This window comes from Drosophila navojoa, chromosome X (assembly GCF_054131105.1).
Source record: "Drosophila navojoa isolate 15081-1374.11 chromosome X, UAZ_NAV_1.0, whole genome shotgun sequence".
Lineage (NCBI taxonomy): Eukaryota > Metazoa > Arthropoda > Insecta > Diptera > Drosophilidae > Drosophila > Drosophila navojoa.
The window spans coordinates 3866035-3886764 of NC_142895.1; the positions used below are offsets into that span (position 1 = coordinate 3866035).

The 20730-nt window shown below is 38.6% G+C and overlaps 3 protein-coding genes across 4 annotated transcripts; 1 reads left to right on the forward strand and 2 right to left on the reverse strand.

The window, feature by feature from the left end:
• Nucleotides 1–1318: 1318 nt before the first annotated feature.
• On the reverse strand, nucleotides 1319–4553 carry LOC108656581 (5'-nucleotidase-related protein). Its single transcript, XM_018108721.3, has 9 exons — nucleotides 4378–4553; nucleotides 4021–4305; nucleotides 3485–3710; nucleotides 3208–3405; nucleotides 2744–3146; nucleotides 2083–2240; nucleotides 1918–2014; nucleotides 1485–1839; nucleotides 1319–1416 (listed from the first exon to the last, which is right to left on the reverse strand). Exons 2-9 carry the CDS (start codon nucleotides 4158–4160, stop codon nucleotides 1320–1322), a joined length of 1674 nt encoding a protein of 557 aa, XP_017964210.1. The 5' UTR covers nucleotides 4161–4305; nucleotides 4378–4553; the 3' UTR covers nucleotide 1319.
• Nucleotides 4554–5180: 627 nt separating this feature from the next.
• On the forward strand, nucleotides 5181–6896 carry LOC108657510 (uncharacterized). Of its 2 annotated transcripts, none has more exons than XM_018110147.3 (3): nucleotides 5181–5550; nucleotides 5671–5757; nucleotides 5928–6896. In XM_018110147.3, the coding sequence occupies exons 1-3, from the start codon at nucleotides 5491–5493 to the stop codon at nucleotides 6210–6212; spliced, it is 432 nt and encodes a 143-aa protein (XP_017965636.1). In that variant the 5' UTR covers nucleotides 5181–5490; the 3' UTR covers nucleotides 6213–6896. The 2 variants fall into 2 exon arrangements, with proteins under 2 accessions (XP_017965636.1, XP_089119708.1); XM_089263582.1 differs by having other exon boundaries at nucleotides 5940–6896.
• LOC108655572 (sodium/potassium/calcium exchanger 4) lies at nucleotides 6817–20109 on the reverse strand. The gene is made up of 7 exons (XM_030387868.2): nucleotides 19402–20109; nucleotides 11157–11294; nucleotides 9829–10136; nucleotides 9529–9760; nucleotides 9307–9453; nucleotides 8660–8995; nucleotides 6817–8600 (listed from the first exon to the last, which is right to left on the reverse strand). Exons 1-7 carry the CDS (start codon nucleotides 19475–19477, stop codon nucleotides 8281–8283), a joined length of 1557 nt encoding a protein of 518 aa, XP_030243728.1. The 5' UTR covers nucleotides 19478–20109; the 3' UTR covers nucleotides 6817–8280.
• Nucleotides 20110–20730: the final 621 nt, after the last annotated feature.

A 20730-nucleotide genomic window follows, 5' to 3' on the forward strand; every position in this document is an offset into this window, starting at 1 on the left:
TATAAGTAATGTCTATGGCGGATTGGATATCAATTAGTTACATTTAGCTAGCTGTCAAGGGGCTACTTATGATTTTACTTACTGCCCGCTGGCAGAGGCACACGAAAGTTGCCTTGGCTGGTCAGCGCGATGGTCACGTTGCTCCAGTTGGACGCTTCAGCGGATGCCTTCTTAATAAACTGCAAATATTCAGGATTAGTGAGAGACATGGAGAATATAGAAAAACTACTCACAGCATGCAACATGGCATCTGTATAGAGATTGCCCAGGTTGCATTCGCCTCGTGCGCATTCCACTTGCTGCAAATAGACGCGACTGTTGCCCACAATACGATTGGATGCCTCCTCCAGTTGTGCCTGCCAAGGCTCCAGAGCTACAAGAACGGCTTCATCTTGCATAGCCAATGGTCATGAAAAGGGAAACGAAAAATGAATCCCATTTGTTCATGGGTGAGCATACTCTATACTTAGTCAACATTAATAATAGGACTATTATTTGTGTACATAAGAAGAAGTTCTTTAAGTACTTAGCTGACATCATTATACTATGGTACAAATGAATGTATACCCTGTAATAGCTTTGCATATGACAAAGGCTCACATTGGATTTGTGCCAAGGAACGCAACAAAAAAGTGATATAAGACATTTCTAGTTTGTGTAGGGAATATACATATACCAGATTAGGTATACCTTGTTTTGCTCTGCCCCTGACTCTGTCTTTCCTTCTCTCTCTCACTCTCTCTCGTTCCTTCACTCACTCTCCCTCTCTAATTTGAAGAAACCCAACACACACACATCAGAGTTAAGAACTAATAGAAATAATTGAATGCGATATCTCCATATAGATAAGCTATCAAAACTTGTTAAAAACAATATAATTCATATATAATTTCTTTGAACGCAATCAATGGAAATCCATCGGGAATACCTATAAGTATCGAAGATTAAACAAATCTTGGAAATACAGCGGGAATATAGATAAACCAGGTTAGTCGCAGCGTTCTAGAGGTAGAATAGGATTATAAAAAACATAGAAAAACAGTTCTATATGTTTTAAGCCTTTTCTCTATCGAGCATTTGAAAATAGATTGTCTCGTAGTGTAAATGTATTTTATTCACAATAGTTTAATTTACATACATCAGAATTTGGTTAAATATATAAAGAAATAAAGCTCATATTTGTAACCATCGATACTTATCGATTTCTATTTCATAGAGGAACATACTGTTGAAAATTTTCGCCTCAATAGGTTTTGTTGCGTTTCAAACAAACCAATGCTATAAATCGATATTTATCGTTATTGTCTAAAAAACGTGGTTTAGTTTAGCACTGTAATACGACCCTCAAGGCCCGTGTAGATGGGATTCACATTGCTGGCGTACGAGATGAGGGCATCTATGTCAGTAATGCTCACTCTGCAAAGGAAGGAAACTCGATAAATATCGATAATTCGATATGATGTCTGCTAACAATCAACACTCACTGGATGTCGGTGCCCGTACTGAGCATGCTATAGCCATCGCCGCCGCCTTGCAAAAAGCTGGGAGTGATAATGCGATAGGACTGAGCCGGATCGAGTGGCTTGTAGACGGGCACATCGCAGTCGGCACAACGGGCCAGGACAGAGATAACACGTGAATTGATCGGCTTGGTATAGTCGAAGGTCACCTTTAGGCCAGACACCTGCAGCATTATATACGAGCTGGTTACCCCGTTCTCCAGATCAATCTTGCTAGCTGCATACTCCAGGGCATCGATAATATTCTGGCCAGGCAAATTGTAGGCCATCAGTTGATTCTCGAACGGCGACATGGTCACCAGATGCGAATAGGTCAGATCTGTAATAGATATATACATGGAGTTTCGCTTAGGCATGATTTACTGTAACTATCAATCAAGTTTTAGGATTCACTCACTGCCACGATACAGAGGCACGCGCATACCGCCCGTGGCTGTCAAAGCGATCGAAACATTCGTCCACTCTGGTTTCTCAAAGGGTGTCAGGCCGACAAACTGAAGGAAGGATTTTCATACACACGAATCAGCTTAGTCATATCGTATTTATCACATATTTCGCTTACCGTATGCACCATCGAGTCACAGACAAAGTTGCCCAAATTGCATTCACCTCTGCTGCAATCTTCTTTGGTCAGATCGACAAGGCTCCGGGCGATCACTACCTTGCCTTCCTTATCGATGATTTCCTTCCATGGCTTTATAGCTTCCACAACAACCTCATCTGCAGCAGCAACAATAGCAACACATCACAAAACGAGTTAGCATAGGCATGCACGACGCAAGAATACCCTACCCGAATACTTAGCTTAAATGCGAGTCTATAAATCTATTGGATTCGATCTAAATTATCGATTTATATTTGTCGAGCATAGTTATAAATGATTGTTGACCCTGAACGGGCATTTCATGCTTATCGATATATATCGGAATTTATCGAGAATATTATCACTTGCGTAGATCTTCATATATGTATTTTATACATTTATACAAAATCTCAGTCAATGTCTCTAAAGCTTCAAGTGAGCGAGACACGCATTCATTATCGATAATTATCGATAGTCAAGATGTGCACACAGCAATGGCAATTATTGGACCATCTTAAAGAATTCAGAGATATACTTAACAATTATCCTTGCCGTATATCGATATTTATCGATTGTAAATGTTATCAGCAAGCTAAGTACTGAGGGTATATAAGAACAATAATTTAACCAGGCTACTCACCCTGCGGCACATCGTGGCTCATATAGATGGGTGCACCCTCGAAGTCGATAACATCGCCTTTGCTGTCGAAATACACCGTTAGATTGCCAACATATTTGGCATAGGCGCCCGCCTGAACGATGAGCACACGATGGCCATTGCTGTGAGTCACCTCGGTGGGATAGTTGCCCCGCGGAGTGTCCGGTCCAGGCGGCACGCCCGTGTAGAGGAACGTGTGCGAATGGGCGCCCACAATGACATCGATAACATCGCCCGCCTGCTCGGCAATCACCTTGTCCACGTCGTAGCCACAGTGCGAGATCACGATGATGATGTTGGCGCCCTGTTCCGACAGGAAGCGCGCCTCCTCGCGGATCGTATCGCTCTCGTTGCGGAAGATCAGATTGCCAGTGTTGGCCAGGTCCTAGAAAACAAAGCGAAGTGAATGAAAATTTGAACCAAACTGAAAGTGTGACGGATGCTACATAGGTGGTCTCTAGGATGACGCCAATCAGACCGATCTTGCGGCCACCGCGCTCCAAGATTTTCGTTTTCTCGTAGAGGCCTTCCATGGTGGGCTCATGGGCGCAGTCCATGTTCGCCACCAGCATGTTCGTCTGCACGGTCTTCAGGAAGGGCACCACGCCTGAAACGCCATGGTCGAACTCATGGTTGCCCAGGGTCTACCAAATGAAGAAGAAGCAAGCGATGGAGTGAGGGTAAGGCACCATGTCTAAATCTTATATGTGGAGTTCAACGAACCATCGCATCGGCTGGCAGTATATTGAGCATCTCCTGGGTCACATTCCAGCGTCCGATGTTGTACCAGAGCGTGCCCTGGAAACTGTCGCCCGCATTGATGTAGATGGGATTGTAGTCCTTCTGCTCCTCGAGCAGACGCCTCACCATGTGAACGGTGCGCGCGTAGCCACCGATGCATTGCTCATCCTCATTACAGGCGCCGCCGCCGATGTCCGTTGGCTCGTATCTAGAATCCGATCCGATGGGAATTTTAGCAATTTGTAATCACATTATGTATATGGCGTGTATTTGGGGATATTGCCTGCTTATCGATACGATGGCCGTGTGGAAACCGTTGTCGGAGATAAGCTTGGCGCACATGATTGCGATGATTGTGTTTACGGTACTCGAGTCGATTATATGATGATATCTGCCATTGCCCACTCAATGAGCCATAGAAACACTCTAGGGTATACATACACATGTCGACAGGCACATACACATGTGCAGCATGTGTTTTTTCCGTGATTTACAGTTATCACCACTAGAAAACTTACCTGGCATGTAAATCGTTAATGTGTATAATGGACAACGGAAATCGATCAGCGAGATCGTTCGATTGTTCGATGGCGCCAATGGGGATCGCCATTGGCATTAGCATCAGCATTAGAATTGGCATTAGACTCATCTTGATCATCTTGAGCGAGAGCGAGAGCAATGTAAGGGCGAGGGCTTTGTAATAGCCTAATCCGTGCGCTGGTCTTACTAGAACTGAATCGCGTTCGCTCAGCTGTCGGCTTGCACTCCACTCAAATCGTAAGCAAAAACAAGAACCTGTCCAGCTGGCAATAATATACATATGTACATATATATAAATTATAGTCGTTCATGTATCAGTGATATATTGCCTTTACGTTGTTTGTGTGCTTAGCCGTTGTGGTAGCCGCTGATTAACGGGGCCGTTCACGCAAGCCAAATCCAAAAGTCCCCACCCATTTTAACAAGTCCCGTAACCAATAGGAAATGCTGCTTTGCGATTTATATTTATAGTTCAATATGACAAATGACGTAAGAAAATAACTGTTATTGTGATCTTTAAATATGTAAGTATTTATCCGCTCAATAATTCAAATAAATTTAAACGAGAACATTGCAATTAATATTGCGTGCTACAATTATAAATTCACTTAATTAAGTAACGGCTGTTTATGTTTGCTGCACTCCACACAAATTGCTTTAACAGCGATAGTTGGGCGCTAAATTTGAATGACAGTATTGCTACTGTGATATTTTACATGTTCGCAAAAAATAAGTCTGATTGAATGAGCTTGGATTTATATTTTAGATAAGCATTCGTTACACATGGCAATTGCATTTTCCCCATAATTTTTAAATATAAGACATATGCACTGAAATTCAAATACGATATCTGTAAATACGGCAAGTCGATTGTGCGCTTCGCTCATATGCCCATTTCAAAAAGTTGGCAATATTTACAGTATATTTGTTGCCAAGTGCTACCCATAGATAGAAAAGATAGTATCGAGAATTTGATTTTAGCCCATAAATTAAAACTATTTAAATAATTAATAGACAATATATTTCAACCATGATATATCCGAATATAATTACGGTAGCCGAGGGGAAAAACTACCGATATCATTGAATTGTGATTGGTATTTTAGGGTGCCCCAATCAATACTATCGATATTCTAAGCTTAACCCGCCATACACATCACAAAGCGCTGTGCCTGTGCTTATGCTGCCGCTGCAGCTGCGTTCAACACATAATTTTGTGCAAGGTTGGAGATTTTTATTTAACTATTTGTTTTTGTGATTGTGTTGAGATGGCACAGCCAAAGCCATGTTAACGTTACTGCTGTGAATGCAATAAGCCGAAAAAGTGCACCGAAAACGACTAGGAGCTGCAGTAAAGGCAGCGTATCGGAAAAAAAGCAACATAAGAAAAAAACGAAACCCAAACAAACTGCAAAGCTGCATTTTTACGAGACATTTTGGCATTCATAATGACGCCATTTGATGATTTTGTCTATTTAATAAATCACGTGCTGCTTGGCGAAGAGCCGGTAAGTAGCAACATCACCAACAACAATAAGAACAACAATAAACTAACTAGAACAGTAGCGTTGCCGGACAAATCCAAAGAGGACTTCTAATTGATTTTCATTCTTTGTGCTTATATTTAGACCATTGAGGATTTCATATTGCTTGTGGGCACATTGGTGGCCTTCATAGCTTTTATACTCTGGTGTTGCTTTCCCATACAGCCAAAGGTAGGTAAAAATATACCCAAACGCGCCTTCAAACACTGACACACAAACACACACACTATTACACACGCCACACACACACACACGCTCAAACAAACATGGATGTATGTATGCATATGTATGTATGAATGTTAAGTGCCAACTACTAATTAGATATCCATTTTCGGTAATAGGAACCGGGACAGCACCGTCAGTTCACGTGTAAAATTATACAGAATCACATAAAGGCGTTCGATGCAGCTAGCAGAATGGAGAATAACGGCACAGCAACAGCAACGGCAGCGGCTGCGGCAGCTGCCAGCAGTAATGGAAACAATGGAAGTAACGGCACAGCCGGCGGCATCACAAATGGCGCTAGTGCTCACTACAATGGTGGCGGCAGCGGTAGTTATAGCAAAAACGGCACCGTATCCATGCACAACTATTACGTTAAAAACGGCCACCATTGTTGCACCTAAGCAGGACATAGAACTTAACCAGGCCCAAGGCACTGACCAAGTCACTTTATTTTTGTGTGCGTGTGGTGTTTTTTTTTTGCGCTTTGTGTAGTTTATAATATTTATGTATATCGATTAACTTTCATTATTGTTCTATATACATGTCTGTATGTGTGTATATATATATTTGTCATTTAGAAGATGTATTGTGCCAATTGATAGTTCGAAGCGCGAAGCTGAAAGCTAATGTAAAGCGTCTTGAACTTTGTTCCACACCCTCACGTCCCGTTCCCGCTCCCCGCACGCCCCCGCAAAACATTTATATGGATTGTAAACGTGTAACTCGCAAGGAAATTTATTTATGTATTTGTAATTGCTCAGACTGATTTGTTCATGGTAAAAATCAATTGCATTTTATGCCAATTAACCATGACGGCTAAGGAAAAGACATGTGAAGAGAGAAATGTTGAACTTCTATGTATATATATATATATGATAAATATATATGTATATGTATTGTATATGAATTTGCATTCGAATACCAAATGAAAAACGAAAACTATGTAAGACATGACGGTAAACAAGGAAACCAAGCAAACTATTTATAAGTATTTATTTATGTATGATGTATGATGTACGATGTACAAACAATGTATGATGTATGACGAAACGTAAACAAAAGCAAACAACCAACACCAACAAAAACTAATTGTTAAATATCAATATTACAACCGCTTACAACAAACACAACTCTGTCTCTAAGTCGTTCGCTTTTTTATGGAGCGTAGTGTAGGCGCCGCTACACAGTGGCGGCCATTCAATTAGCACCAACCAATCCATACTGAAGCCGGCGACTGGCAGTAACTGTAAGATATAAATTTTTGACACTAGCATTGTTTCTATGTTATGTTCCCATCACTTTCAAATCTCATACAACATTTGTAATTTCATTTCTCTCAGTGTACACACTTGAGATATATACTTATACCCGTCTGTGTATATATATTTGTATGTTTTTGATCTCATTTGTCAACTTGTTTATGTGATGAAAACTTTTAAGAATTTCGCCAATCCGAAGGGTTATTAAACAAAAGAAAAGAATAAGAGAAAAATCCCCTCAAAGAATCTTTCCTTTTTTTTCATAATTTTATCAGCACAGTGTGCGACATTAGTCAGCGGATACATGCACACTAATCAGTAAATCACACACAGCCCACTCGAGCAGTAACTTGAGTAGCTATTTTTCTTTTTTTTTTCAATTTAAAATTTTATTTTATATTTTCTTCATTATTTGTTGCTATCTGAGCAAAATTGTTTTAAAATCACATTGGTTGATATTTGTTAGGTCGTTAGGTGTATTTGTAAATTAATAACGGCATTAATGCATGTGTGTGTGTGTGTGTGTAACTAACGGTTAACAATAGATAGAGTCTACACATTCTAGAATATCAACAGTGATAATACCCTACAACATACAACAGTTGTGTGTGTTAAGGAAAGTCCAGCCGATGATTGGCCATAAATATCGCAGGGCACTTACGTAATCGTAAATTATAGCTTAGACATATATATTTAGTATCTATATAGCATTTGGTCTCTATCGAATCTAGCGCTTTTTGGTACCAGTTCAAAATTTGTGACTATAAAATAGGGATATTTTTGTTTTTCTCTGTATATATAAATAGTGTACAACAGGATAAGTACGTAACAATGAATTATTTTTACCTAAATAGTAGACAGTCTTAAGGAGTACCTAAGCTAGTAAAGCACAAAAAAAAAAGTGTTATAATACAAGCGTCTATGTCTAAATCTCTACGTTCGTAAATAATTGTGTTTAGGCTGAAGTATCGAAAGTTCCTTCGTTGATCGTTTTTACTTGGGTGGCAACTCTGACAACATTTAACCAGCCAATGGTCAGACAGCTTCCAAACTTTCCAACTTGTATTTACAGAAATCCAATTAGAATAGAGACAAATCGAAATCGTATCCAACTAGCTCTGGTGCCAGCCAAAAGCTTGTATGCATGCAACTCCAACTAGAACTGGAATGGGTATGGCTGCTGTTATTGTTGCCTTTGTTGTTGCTCTGACTAGCTAGTGCAATCCAATGGGAAGAGCACGTGCATCTCGATCAATATCTGCAGCACTATAAATACTGTATAAACGGTAAATAGAGCGATGCCAACGCGCTTCGTTAGCCGATAGCCGCTGCAGCTGAGTACGATGAACAGGCCAATGGTGCACAATATCAGGATCAGAATATTATACTCGATGCCCTGGGTGCCCACCTGCTGTTTGATGCCGGTGCCATAGTTCATGCAGTTCTTCACAAACCAAGGCACGCCCAGCGACAGCAAAATGGCTAGTGAATTGGCGCCGAGCGAATTCGAGACACCGATGCCATTTTCACCTGAAAACAAATAAAATTAGTTCCAGCTGTAGGCGAATGTTCGTATCGTATTTTCTTACCATTTCGCAGCGATATGAGGCTAGAAACTGCTTCGGGCATTGTGGAGCCGGCGGCGAGGAATGTGAGACCCATCACAATTGTGGGCACACGTATTGCCACACCAAATGCCGTCAACATCCAGACAATCAAATAGGCATTGGCGCCAATGCAAATGATGCACATGATGAAGGACAACGGATAGAGACGACGATGTCTGATTGGATGTGGTATGCAGACGCGCAGCACCAGCTTAATTGGGAACGTGAAGACCCACCAGAATTTCATGAAACCCGTTTCACTGTGTGGATACGCAAAAATGCTTGCCGGCATTTGATCGTCTTCATCCTCGCCATTCCCTGCAAAGATAGGGATGAAAGGAGATGTTTAATTAGTCGCCCATCGATAGCAATCGCAATTTTCAGTTGGGAATTTAAATTCGTTATCCATCGATAGCAGTTTAGTATATCAAGTTTAAAGCAGTAGCTATCGACGATACATGTAAGTCTATCGAAAATACCTCAGAGTATATCGATGATGAAGAGTTCAAATGCAAATCAGAAATCTCTAAGGGCGCGCATTTCAAAATGGCGATTTGTAACAAAATCTAGTTTCATTTGTCACTAAATGAAATGCGGTTTCAAATTTGTTGTATTTTTATTGAACTTACAATGCTTGGAGTGTGTCAAGTTGGCTGTAGATGACATGGATGAGGTATTCTCCGGAAAATTGATCACAAATAGACCATCGCCCGAAAGTGGATCCTTCTTCAAAGGCAGTTGCGCTTTAGCACTGTTCTCTGGCGGCTCTGTGAGATCTGATTTGGAATAAAAACGAAGGATGTTAGTGAACCGATTGTATTTGGTCAAAGTCAAAGTAGAGATATACCAACCGTAGCGTGTGGAGAAACAGCAGTTCATGCGATCCTCGATAAAGACACGTATGGCCGGCATAAACTTATTGTTGTTGAACGTAATCAAATAGTAGAGTAGCAGAAAACCCATCATGACGCAGGATTCAACAAAGCTTATGCTGCCGCCCCAAGCGAGTACCAGCAAAACGATCGTATTGAACAGATAGATGACGCAATCCCGAGCTATGGGCCACCAATCCAGTTGAACCGGCTGCGAATGCAAATGCAATTGGAAAGTACAGTGAAGATTGCCACACGCATCATCTCTTAGCTGCTTACCTTGCTTATGGCCAAAGCTGCAAGGCCAGCCACGCCGAGCGTGTTGAACATCAGTGAGCCAATGATGGTGCCCAGACCCATATCAGACTCCAATATCAGCGTGGATATCGTGTTCGTAAAGAACTCCGGCATCGATGTGGCCGTGGCCATAAACGTCGCCGCCGCCACATCCTTGGACAGATTGAGATCCTCGCAAATGCACTCGACGGTGGGCAGAAAATAATCGTTGCATATGATGGCCAGCAATATGAAGAAATAGATCGCAGCGAAGACGTGCAGTGCTACCCAGCCCTGGCGCAGCTCTTCCACTGCGGGACGAGAGAGACATATGAAGAAATTATATAAAATATTAACATTGACATTAACATTTTTCAGGGCAGAGCAGTGAACGCTTCGATTAGGCAGCTAATTTGGTTTCCAAGCAGCAACGTCGACTCTCACGATAGGCAAGAGATGGATGATACAATCTCCAAACATATACATATGTATATATTCTAGGTTACAGAGCACTCGATGGGCATATGGCAGAGATAAAGAAACTGTTGCTATTTATTACATGGTGAGCACAGTTATGGCTCTCAGTATGCGTATCTGTCATGTTCCAAGTATTGTAGTTTAATTAAAGGTTTTCCACGATAAGAAGCACGATTTGAAGAGAGGCAAATATATAGATATAGATATACCTCTATACATACATACATATGTATATATGTATATGTACATTTGCAGACAAGATACGTGTTGAGAGTCGCTTATTTAAAGTGCCGAAACGAAGTAGTACTGGAACTGGAACTGGAACTGGTTCACGAACTGGACTCGATTCGCATTTGTCGTGTTACTCTAGTTGATATCCCAGAGTAAACACATTTGCCTTGATTGATTTATTGGCCCGTGGAACGGTGTCTCGCTTATCGGGGGCCTTAGCATTCGATTTAGCCCTGGCCCAGTGATAAGACCTGCGCTCGGCCAGGAAGACCATTGGTGCCACATGGCCAGCAAGTTCAAGTTTGTGAGATACTCCACAATAAATATATACGATATACGATGTAGTGGAGTAGGGCTGAGCGAGACGTGAGAGAAACCAGGAGTGAGGGACTAAAGTAAGATCAGGGATTGACAAAAGAGAAGGTAAGAAAGATAGAGATATGGTCAAAGAGCTAAGAGAGAGGGATGGAGGGAAACAAAACGAGAGACATTAAGAGAAAGTGAGGTAATGTGAGACAGTGTCAGAGAAAGAGATTGACTATAGCATTCCGCTCTAGAACTAGATTACTAGAGTTAAGAGAGCTATCTTAACTATTTGATACGATTTGTCTCGACTCGCTTACCTGTAAATATATCGGGGAACTCATCGAGCGGCGCATCTTCCACATCTCCAGGGCACGTGCCACGTGGCAATAGATCGTAGAGCAGCTGTTCATCCAAATATCTCAACGATGTTTCCAAGAAACTCGTTCCATTATTTACTGCAACAGAGAAAAGCCAAATATTTGAGTAAATCAGAGAGTTAAATTAAGTTTCTTAGAATTGTCGATGGTGATGCAGCTAGATATATAGTCTAGCTATAGTTGTATAGATATCTAGATATATTCTTGTTACACTATAGATAACATCTCCTAGAAACTGTGATAAGGCTGACACTGCAGCCCTGAAAATCATAAATGCACAATTATAATACTTCCAAGCAAACTGAATGACAGATTGCCCACAAGTATATGCGATTTATAGATACTCTATAAACTAATGTTTATATGTATGTGTAAGAAGTGGCAAAAGACAAAAGTTTCGTCTCAGTCTAGAATCGAATCTGAACTGTAACTCTCATCCCTTTAAGAAAGGGAACACCTCATCGTGCCCATAGTCATCTACATGAGATTTATATCTCTGTAGAGAACGATCATATTCTTATCAATAATCAATTTCGAAATCTAGTAGACATAGCTTCTTCTTCATCTATAAAACTATATCTAAATAATATATACCTCAGCTTTGCTGTAGCTTAATGCTGCGAAGAAAATCAAATAAAACTGTGACCATGGAGGAGAGTCTACGATTAGTTGGAGCCACCCGCATGGGCAAATAATCAATTACTTCGCATACAAAAGTTTTCCACGAGTCGAACACGTTTTTTGTTTTTTTTCTTTTCGCAACTAAAAAGCTATTAGCTATTAGCCAAGTTCTAACTGCGCTCATTAACTGATTTTAATTGTTTCTCACGCAATAACAAACAAAAAATACAATAAAAGAAAAGAAAAAAAAATTCCACAAATCGTGAAAAGATAAAGAATTATATAGCCCAGCAATTAGATGCCAGATGTCAGATGTTTTATGCTTGAAATAAATCGAACGACACTGAACATCAAATCGAAATGGAACTTCCAATTGAAGAAGAAGAAGCAGCACATTTTTATTGTATGAATATCGCTCTATATGTATATATGCATTTATCTTTCGCTCTCTCTCTCTCTCTCTCTCTCTCTCTCTCTCTCTCTGATTACCAATTTGATTTAACATTTGACTTGTCGTCCAGAAATAATCTGTAGACTCATTAGGTTAGGGCTTTATTTTGTTTTCCTTTGGCATATCTTTTATAAGGCCTGATTAAGTGCTTATGGTTGGTCATAATTTGTCTTAACTAATGCCATATAACGATGTCTGTCATTCCATATAGATATACGTATATATCTTGTTTTGATTCCACAGAAGTACCTTACAATTAGCCGCACAGTCTGAGGGGCCTTTGGCTCTTATCAGCAAAGCAAAACAAAACTTTTGCCCGCAATCCAAAGTGATTCATCTGTCTAGCATATACCCTGTAGTCGTAATTGTCTTATCGTCAATTGGATATCAAAAGTTGTGGTAGTCGTGAATGGCAATCGAGACGTTTCTTTACTGTCTCCAGACTAAAGTCTTTTCGAGCTGTATAAAGCTGTTAAGTGACTCAATAAAGGCGGGTGTATGAGTTCGTAAAGCTCTGCGCTGGCTCAGCGATATCCAATATGAAAGAGCTATTCATGAATATATTTGTATATTAGAATCCATTTCAAGATAAGCCTCTTTACAGAGTATCTATTAGCTCATCATTTTTGTGTTATATTCAAAATGTAAAACATGCCATAAGAGCTATTATATGCTTGTTTAAATAGAAATAAAAAATTATATTATTTTATTATTACAGGGTATCTGCTTGTCTATCACTCGTGTGTCATATTTGGATTTGGTGTACCAACGTAAGTTGAAGAGTTACAGTAAAAGGGTTCTAGAATAATATATTTTTGCTTTAAATTCATAACATCAGCCCTTTACAGGATATCTACTAGTTTATCATTTCAGTATCATATGAGCTACAACAAAATATTTGTTGCATTCACACAACATAATTGAATAAATCATTTTTCGTAGCATTTAATTAGAAAGCCTTGCTGCATTCCTAGGGTATCTATGAGCCGCGCACGCTCCATCAATTAAGTAAGCGGAATGTGCACCAGGTGAACTTTTCGCATTGAAATTCCAACGGCCAGCGCATCGTTTATGCTTAGATTATTCGTTATTGTTTACAAGTATTTAGATATACATATTTATATATACATATATATATATACATATATATATATGTATGTATGTATATCGTCTATATAGATATTGTTATGATCTGTGTGCACTCTGAATTGCATGTCGCTTGCAGCTGGGCGCTAATGAAACAATGAGAGGGAACTACAAATGCCACCGGGGCAATCAAAACATAATTTTCTAATTAGAAAAAACTGAACAGAGACAAAGTTACACGAGGCACGACGTGTGGCATACCCTGTAACGAAATGAAATCGAACTGAGATTGCAATGGAAGAACATTAGCTCAGTGTATGATAGTCTGAAAGCAGAATTTGTAATAGGGTATTCAGTGTACATAGATGAATATATAGACTATGGTATGCATGCATACAGGGTATAGGACAGTGCCTAAGTAGTGCTTAAAGCTAGGGCTGCATGAAATCGTTGAAGAGCTAGCATTATACAAGATGTGTACGTAGATCTATCACCAGTACGTAGATCTATTACCAGTACGTAGATCTATTACCAGTACGTAGATCTATTACCAGTACGTAGATCTATTATATGTATGCATACCTAGATCTATTACCAGTACGTAGATCTATTATATGTATGCATACCTAGATCTATTACCAGTACGTAGATCTATTATATGTATGCATACCTAGATCTATTACCAGTACGTAGATCTATTATATGTATGCATACCTAGATCTATTACTAGATATTCTACGTTTATATGCAATATTACGCATACATAGATCTATTACCACTAAATTTCATGCATGCCAAGGAACTAGATATACTTTAAACATGTTTTTTCTATAGCTTCATCTATTGCCATGAAAATCCAGGCATTTCAGAGTTGAAACTGCCTAAGAACTTCTTATTCCCAGACTCTATATGCGCACTAATATACCCGCTTGCCTACCCAGCACATTGACAATGAATGCAATGTGTGAATATGTGAGATGTCATTACGATTATTATTATATTATATACATATATATAAACATGTACATAGATATATACATCTGAGAGCTGGCAGCATCTAAATAGGCGTCTAAACAAGTTTATTGAACCTGTTGACAGGTGTCGAGGTGGCGTTCGCATTGCTATGGCTATGGTTATGGCAATGACAATCTAAGCAGAAGAGAAATACCCAAGTGGTCGATGTATGAAAATCCCAGCATATCCCTTGAAAAAATCTCAAGGGAATACCCCTAACCCTAGCTTCAGCCCTTGCCCTTGCCCTTGCCCTTGCCCTAGCCCAGCTGAACTCTTTACAATATTTTGATCGTTCATCATTTGAATTGTGCAAATGTAAATTGCGATAACAATTTTTGTTTAATTGTTTGTTTATTTAGTTAGGTTTTCTGCTTCTTCTTCGAAGTATTGCTGTCTAATTGGCAATACGTTTAGCCGATCGTGTGGCGGGTGGCTGGCTCTATGCAAATCAATTCATCGTTTCCCAAGCTATAAAAAAAAAACAGAACTAAATGCTGTTTACATCTTGTTAATTGTTACTAAAATAAACAAATGAGATTGATCCACACTGGGCAACGGAAATGGAAATGGAATGGAATGGAATCAGCGCTTTGAATTGATTTCAATGTGGAGTGTGACAAATTGAAGTGAAACTGAAGTGCTTGATTTTGAATGAACAGTTATGTGATATAGGAATGGGAATGACATCATGACTTTCGGTATATGGAAAAGGAAGTTGGAATTAAAGCACTTCAGAATTAGATCTTGATTGATTCATGAAAATCTTATCACACACACTATGTTCAATGAATGACATTGTAGGGAAATGGAACGTTGGAATTGAGACACTATAATACATACATAAATTTATATAAACTAATCACAGTGATGTGATATTAAATAGAATAGCGCACTGGCAGAAAATATGTATAGAAATATGGAACTGGAACACTGGAACATTGAGAATGAAACGCCTTGCTGGGATATGGAGAGTCAGGTCAAATGCTGAGCTATGAAATTTACATAGTTATATGATAAGAAATATAGCAATTGACAGACAAAAATTTCATAAATGGAATAATGGAATAGGAGCACCATGATTGGAATGACTGTGCTGAACGAAAGTATAGCCAATTGAGTGAAATTCTAATCAACTAGAGAGATAAAAGTAAAACGACAGCGCTTAATACTATTGACACTGGCGATTTATAAATGGAATGCTGGGAGTTGGGACACTAGAAATGAAATGCAATGGAAAGAATTACTTTAAAGAGGGAATGCTGGAATTGCGGCACTAGAAAAACGTGACGGAGTTAGCAAATGGAAAGCCTTCAAAGCTTGGAGTGCAAATACATAATAAAAGGTGAAATATACGATCCTAAAACATATAATAAATATATCAAATGCAAAATAATATTTTTAGATAAATTGGAAAGCATTTTTAACTAAGTTTTGTCAAAAAAAGAAAAAAGCCAAGCGAAATGAATTACGACACGAATATAAATCCATCAATAAGACAGAGCAATAGAAATACATAGATGCCTATATCTAAAGGGCTACGTTTTTGTCGGACAGTGTAGCCATCAAAGGCGAACGCCGTCGTCTCGCGATGTTTGATTTGACTGTTTGTTCGCCAAATACCGAGAGACACCGGGACGTTGATATGGATACATATATGTCTGCTGGCAACAGAAATACCAGATACAACAACAACAACAAGAGGAATAGCAATTACAACAACAACAACAAATATTAATAAGAATATTAACATTACAATTACAACGATATAATTAGTAAATTGTAGTAATTGGGTAAATAAGTAAATAAATATGTTTATATACTATCAAATACCCTGGAAACCGAAACAAGATGCTACCAAAATGACTTGAGCTGCAAAAATAATTAACCTAAGGCCCATTTTCTGATTAGACACGCCCCAATAAGTGTAGATGTTACCGATAAATCTTATTTATATTTCCCGATGTATAAGAGCTGTGTATAAATGCCTATAAAGTCAATTCCGATTAGAAATTTTTACTTTTGGAGGTACTTTTGAGTGTAAGTATATCTCCTAGTTCTTGATGACTCGACGGGAAATGTTAGGATCCTTATTCCTGCCTCTTAAATTTAGTTACAGGGTATCTTTAGCAGCAGTCATCAATGTGCTACACATTTGATAGAGTTCAAATATCCCAGCTAAGTGGAATCGGAATCGGAATTCGAATTGGAATTGGAATTTGAATTGGGAATTCGAAAATGGGAATAACCAACTGGCTTCCGATGAATCCTATTCAAGTGCCAGCTATTTATAGAGAGACGGGATCAATGTCAGTGAATCAAGACGGCACGGGAATCACCCTGTCATATGTGCATAGTAACGGTGCATTTACATCCACACCTATCAATAGACCATGCGATTGCTTATGCTGAAGTGGACCTGGCTAAAGTACAGAAAGCACAAAGAAAAGAAAAACAAAAAACAGAAAAAACAAAAACAAAAAAACGCTTGTCATATGACGTCGGTGTTTATAGCGTGCGCGGGCATCTCTCGAATGTGTTTATGCAACAATTATGAATGGGTGGCAACGCCACGTAATAAAATCCCCCAACCCTTGCGCAAAGCAATTAAGAATCCAGACAGAGTCTTAGTAACTGCGTAATACTCGCTTGCAGATAACTTCAGGAAAGAAGACTTTCGATCAGATATTCTACGTCATCTATTATAAACATACATAAATCCATAAGATCAACTGCATATTTAGATACATTTGGCGATTCACAAATCTTCAGATGAGCTTTACTAATATACTTAGTTTCTAGTTACTTGAGCGAGCATTACTAATCGATAATTTGCAGCACGAGTGCTCTTAAGCGGTTTACGTTGCTCAAGTACTATATAAACTGCTAGTATAAATCATAATATATACAAGTGCATTTACATACATACAAATGTACGTATATATATGTATGTGTGCATGTTCATCTATCTTTGTAAGTGCTCGATCCTATCTTGTTTATTGTACATCTTGTTTTTTTTTTTTTTTTGCTTTTTGACAGCACGTTTCTTTTTCTCTTTCAGTCAGGTGACTTATTTTATGTGTGCAATTAGTAGTTCTTGGAACTAAACAGATTCTTATGATATTTGTATAGATATTCTAAGTTTTTGGCAGGCTAAGTTATTCTGTGTAAGCAATATGTAGAGAAAAGTATGGATAACTGTACTACTCTAATGACTTAAGCTAGAAAAGTTTTCTTCACATTATAGTAGAGAATGATCTATTCTCTATATGCTATCGATAAACTCTATGAAACTCAAATTTCTATTCAGTTTGCTGCTTTCAGTTTTGATTCCGATACGCATCGAGTGCATTTGTATGGAGTATGTAGTCTATGTAAGAATACAGTCTATACATTTTTAATCTTTGCTTCTGGGGGAATGTGCCCATATCATATTATGTCTATGGCTATATTTCTCACAATGCAATCCATTTTAGTTGTTTCATATCTGATTTTCATGTATACACTTTGTTCTCTCCTCTATCTCCTTTCTGAGTTTTATCAAATGCGTCCATCAGTGTATGATGGACTCGAATATCAAAGGTCAAAATTCTTTGACCACCCACTCAGAGCTCTTAGCTCTCATGCGAATTACCGAATAAAAAAAAAATAAAATAAATAAAACAGTTTAGCTTTTATCAATTAAACAGGTGCCAGCTAATCGCATCGATCAAATGATTGACACTAGTTATATGGTATATTTCTATCACACATGGGTATATGTATATGCTTTTATAAATCAGTTCCGAGTTTGATTTATTTTATCAGCAGATGCCGCGGTAATGCTGCATTCAGCTGCAGCAGTTCGCAGTTGAACTCTATATACATATATAGAGCATTAAGATGTAGACAAACCTGCATACATATGTATATATGTATATATAGGTATATCTAAGTATAGAAATGTATTTATGATTGTGCCAATCTTTCGATCTTAGCGAGTTGTTATCAACTTAGCTAGCTGATAGGCCCCATGCAGAAAGGGTTTTCCTGTGTGCTCGACAACAGCTGCATATGTAGCTTTTATTCACTACTCGCTCAGAAAGTAAAAATACTATATTAGATCGTTGAGATCCATTCAATATATATAGCTATTATAAGGCGAAATGCAATTTGGTATACATATATAAAGTAGTGTGAGCTTTTGAGGACCAAATATAGTGTAGATATAGACTAGACTAGAGATATAGATATATATAGACCTTTTAGATCTATAACTTGAGCACTTTGAGATTGATAATCTAAGGATGAATACTAGCCGAGTGCAAAAGTCTTACTTGCTTTTTGTCTGTTCAATTCATAGATCCCTCAGATTCTATTTTCGGATCTAAGTTCATGAAAAAGTATTTGAGATCCATTCGATATAGATATTAGAATGATATTTGAATTGAGTATTGCGAACCAGTACAGCTGACAGACCTACACATTTGAGCTACTCAACTGGCAATTTGTGTATCAAAAATAATATGTGCTAAATACACTTGTCAGTCACAATTTATCAGGCTCGGAGCTCAACGGAATAATTAGGCGATCAATCAAAGCTGGGAAAGTTTTTTTTACTAGTTAGTTTATTAGAGGGAACAACACACAAAAAAATAATAATAATAATAATAATATATATTATTTAGGGCAAACTAAACTCTAATTGATCCAAAGTGAGATGAAGTATTCCCCATTTGAACATCTCAAATTTATTGGTATTGCTAACGTATTACAGTCAAGTGACGATATTTATTAGTAGTACGAATATAGATAGATCATTTGAAATAGAGAAGAACTCATAAACTCTACTATTTTCTTTTAGCTCTAGCCACTTAGGATATCTATTAGCTGATCAATAGCACATAAATTCGTTTTCCTATTGTAATCGCGTTTCATTGAAGCTTTGGGGGGATTTCTGTGCAATTGCCGAATAATTTAAGAATTTATATTCTCTTTTAATTTTCGAAAATTAAAGAATTTGATCTATTTACTCACCTGTGGCTTGTGTATCCGCTATGCTGCTGGCAATTAGTATGAGAACGCCGAGCAAAAGGCGCCCGTTCATCAACATGATACGAACAGAAACAGTTAGGTAAAAAAAAAAAAAACAAACAAACAACTTTAACAAAAATAAAAACTTTGTTTTGATTTTTAGCCAAAAAAAAAAAAAAGAGTCGAAAGTTATTTACGATGGCAAATGAAAATAACCAGCGACACGTGCCACACGTGCGCCCTGAAATTTATGAAATTTTCTTTGAAATTGTTTTCTTCGATTTGTTTTCTTTTGTTTTCTCGTTTTCTTTCGTTCGTTGGCTTCACTCACGGCGTATGCGCGACGCTCTTGAACTCGCTTGCATTGACGTTAACGTTAATGGTCGCGTTCCCGCTTACGTTTGCGCTTGTTACGTTTGCTTGCGCGTTTTCGTTTTCGTTTTCGAATTTGAAACTTCGAATTTGTTGTTCGACGGGCGGAGTTGTATGCATTTAATTGTACTTCGATTTCTGTCAGCGGTGGTTTTTTCGTTACTGCTTTTTCTTTTTGGTTTTTGATTTTATGCTTTTCTTTCTTGCGACTGTTGCTGCTGCTGCTGCTTCTTCGCCCTCTTCTTGTGTTGCGCTTTGTCTCTTTACGTTGGCTGACGGCTGCGTCGACCGCTTGGCTTGAATTGTGGCGCACAACTAATTAAGTGCGACCAGCGCGCGCGCGTCTTAATAATAAACAGCGACGCCAGCGTCGCAGTCGCCGTCGCTGTACGCGTCGACGCTAACGTTGCGACGCACAGTGGCTCATTTTGTGTTACGAATATCATAATTTGAAAACCAAGCAAGGTATACTAGAAATCTAAAAAGCATTCGGCAGAGAATTCTTCAAGCTTTAAAATGAAACTAATTATGCATTAACTGTTGGCTTCACAGTTTTATCTCAAACATGAAAAATGTGATTTTATATACAAAAAATTCTTTCATTTGTATGAAAAGCTAAAATGCTTCTTGTTGAAAATGATTTTATTTCACACCCTTCACTGTTGGGCAAATTTGCTAGGCTTGAAAAGATTATGATATTCGCAACGCAAAATGAGTAAATGTCCCACTGTGCGCTGTTGAGCGTTGCTGCCAGCGCTAGCAGCTGTCTGAGGCAAAAGCCGTTATTGGTTATATTTCTTTGTTGTTGCTGTTGCTGTTGCTACTTGCTGCTGCTGCTGTTGTTGTTGTTGTTGTATTTTAAAGAGTTTATCTCTGCCTGGCGTGCAGTCAAGTCTTGAACACTTGACAACGTTTTCGTTTTCGTTTTCCGTTTTGCGCTCATTTGATACTCTAAAAACG

Excerpts from the sequence above, each read along its gene's own strand:
- LOC108656581 (XM_018108721.3), bottom strand. The coding sequence starts at position 4,160 with ATGATCAAGATGAGTCTAATGCCAATTCTAATGCTGATGCTAATGCCA. Across the intron at positions 1,840-1,917 it reads CGTGCCTCTGTATCGTGGCA|ATCTGACCTATTCGCATCTG; the intron begins GTGAGTGAATCC and ends TATCTATTACAG. Across the intron at positions 1,417-1,484 it reads AGTACGGGCACCGACATCCA|AGTGAGCATTACTGACATAG; the intron begins GTGAGTGTTGAT and ends CTTCCTTTGCAG.
- LOC108657510 (XM_018110147.3), top strand. The coding sequence starts at position 5,491 with ATGACGCCATTTGATGATTTTGTCTATTTAATAAATCACGTGCTGCTT. Across the intron at positions 5,551-5,670 it reads TGCTGCTTGGCGAAGAGCCG|ACCATTGAGGATTTCATATT; the intron begins GTAAGTAGCAAC and ends GCTTATATTTAG. Across the intron at positions 5,758-5,927 it reads GCTTTCCCATACAGCCAAAG|GAACCGGGACAGCACCGTCA; the intron begins GTAGGTAAAAAT and ends TTTCGGTAATAG.
- LOC108655572 (XM_030387868.2), bottom strand. The coding sequence starts at position 19,477 with ATGTTGATGAACGGGCGCCTTTTGCTCGGCGTTCTCATACTAATTGCC. Across the intron at positions 11,295-19,401 it reads AGCGGATACACAAGCCACAG|TAAATAATGGAACGAGTTTC; the intron begins GTGAGTAAATAG and ends TCTCTGTTGCAG. Across the intron at positions 10,137-11,156 it reads GTTCCCCGATATATTTACAG|TGGAAGAGCTGCGCCAGGGC; the intron begins GTAAGCGAGTCG and ends CTCGTCCCGCAG.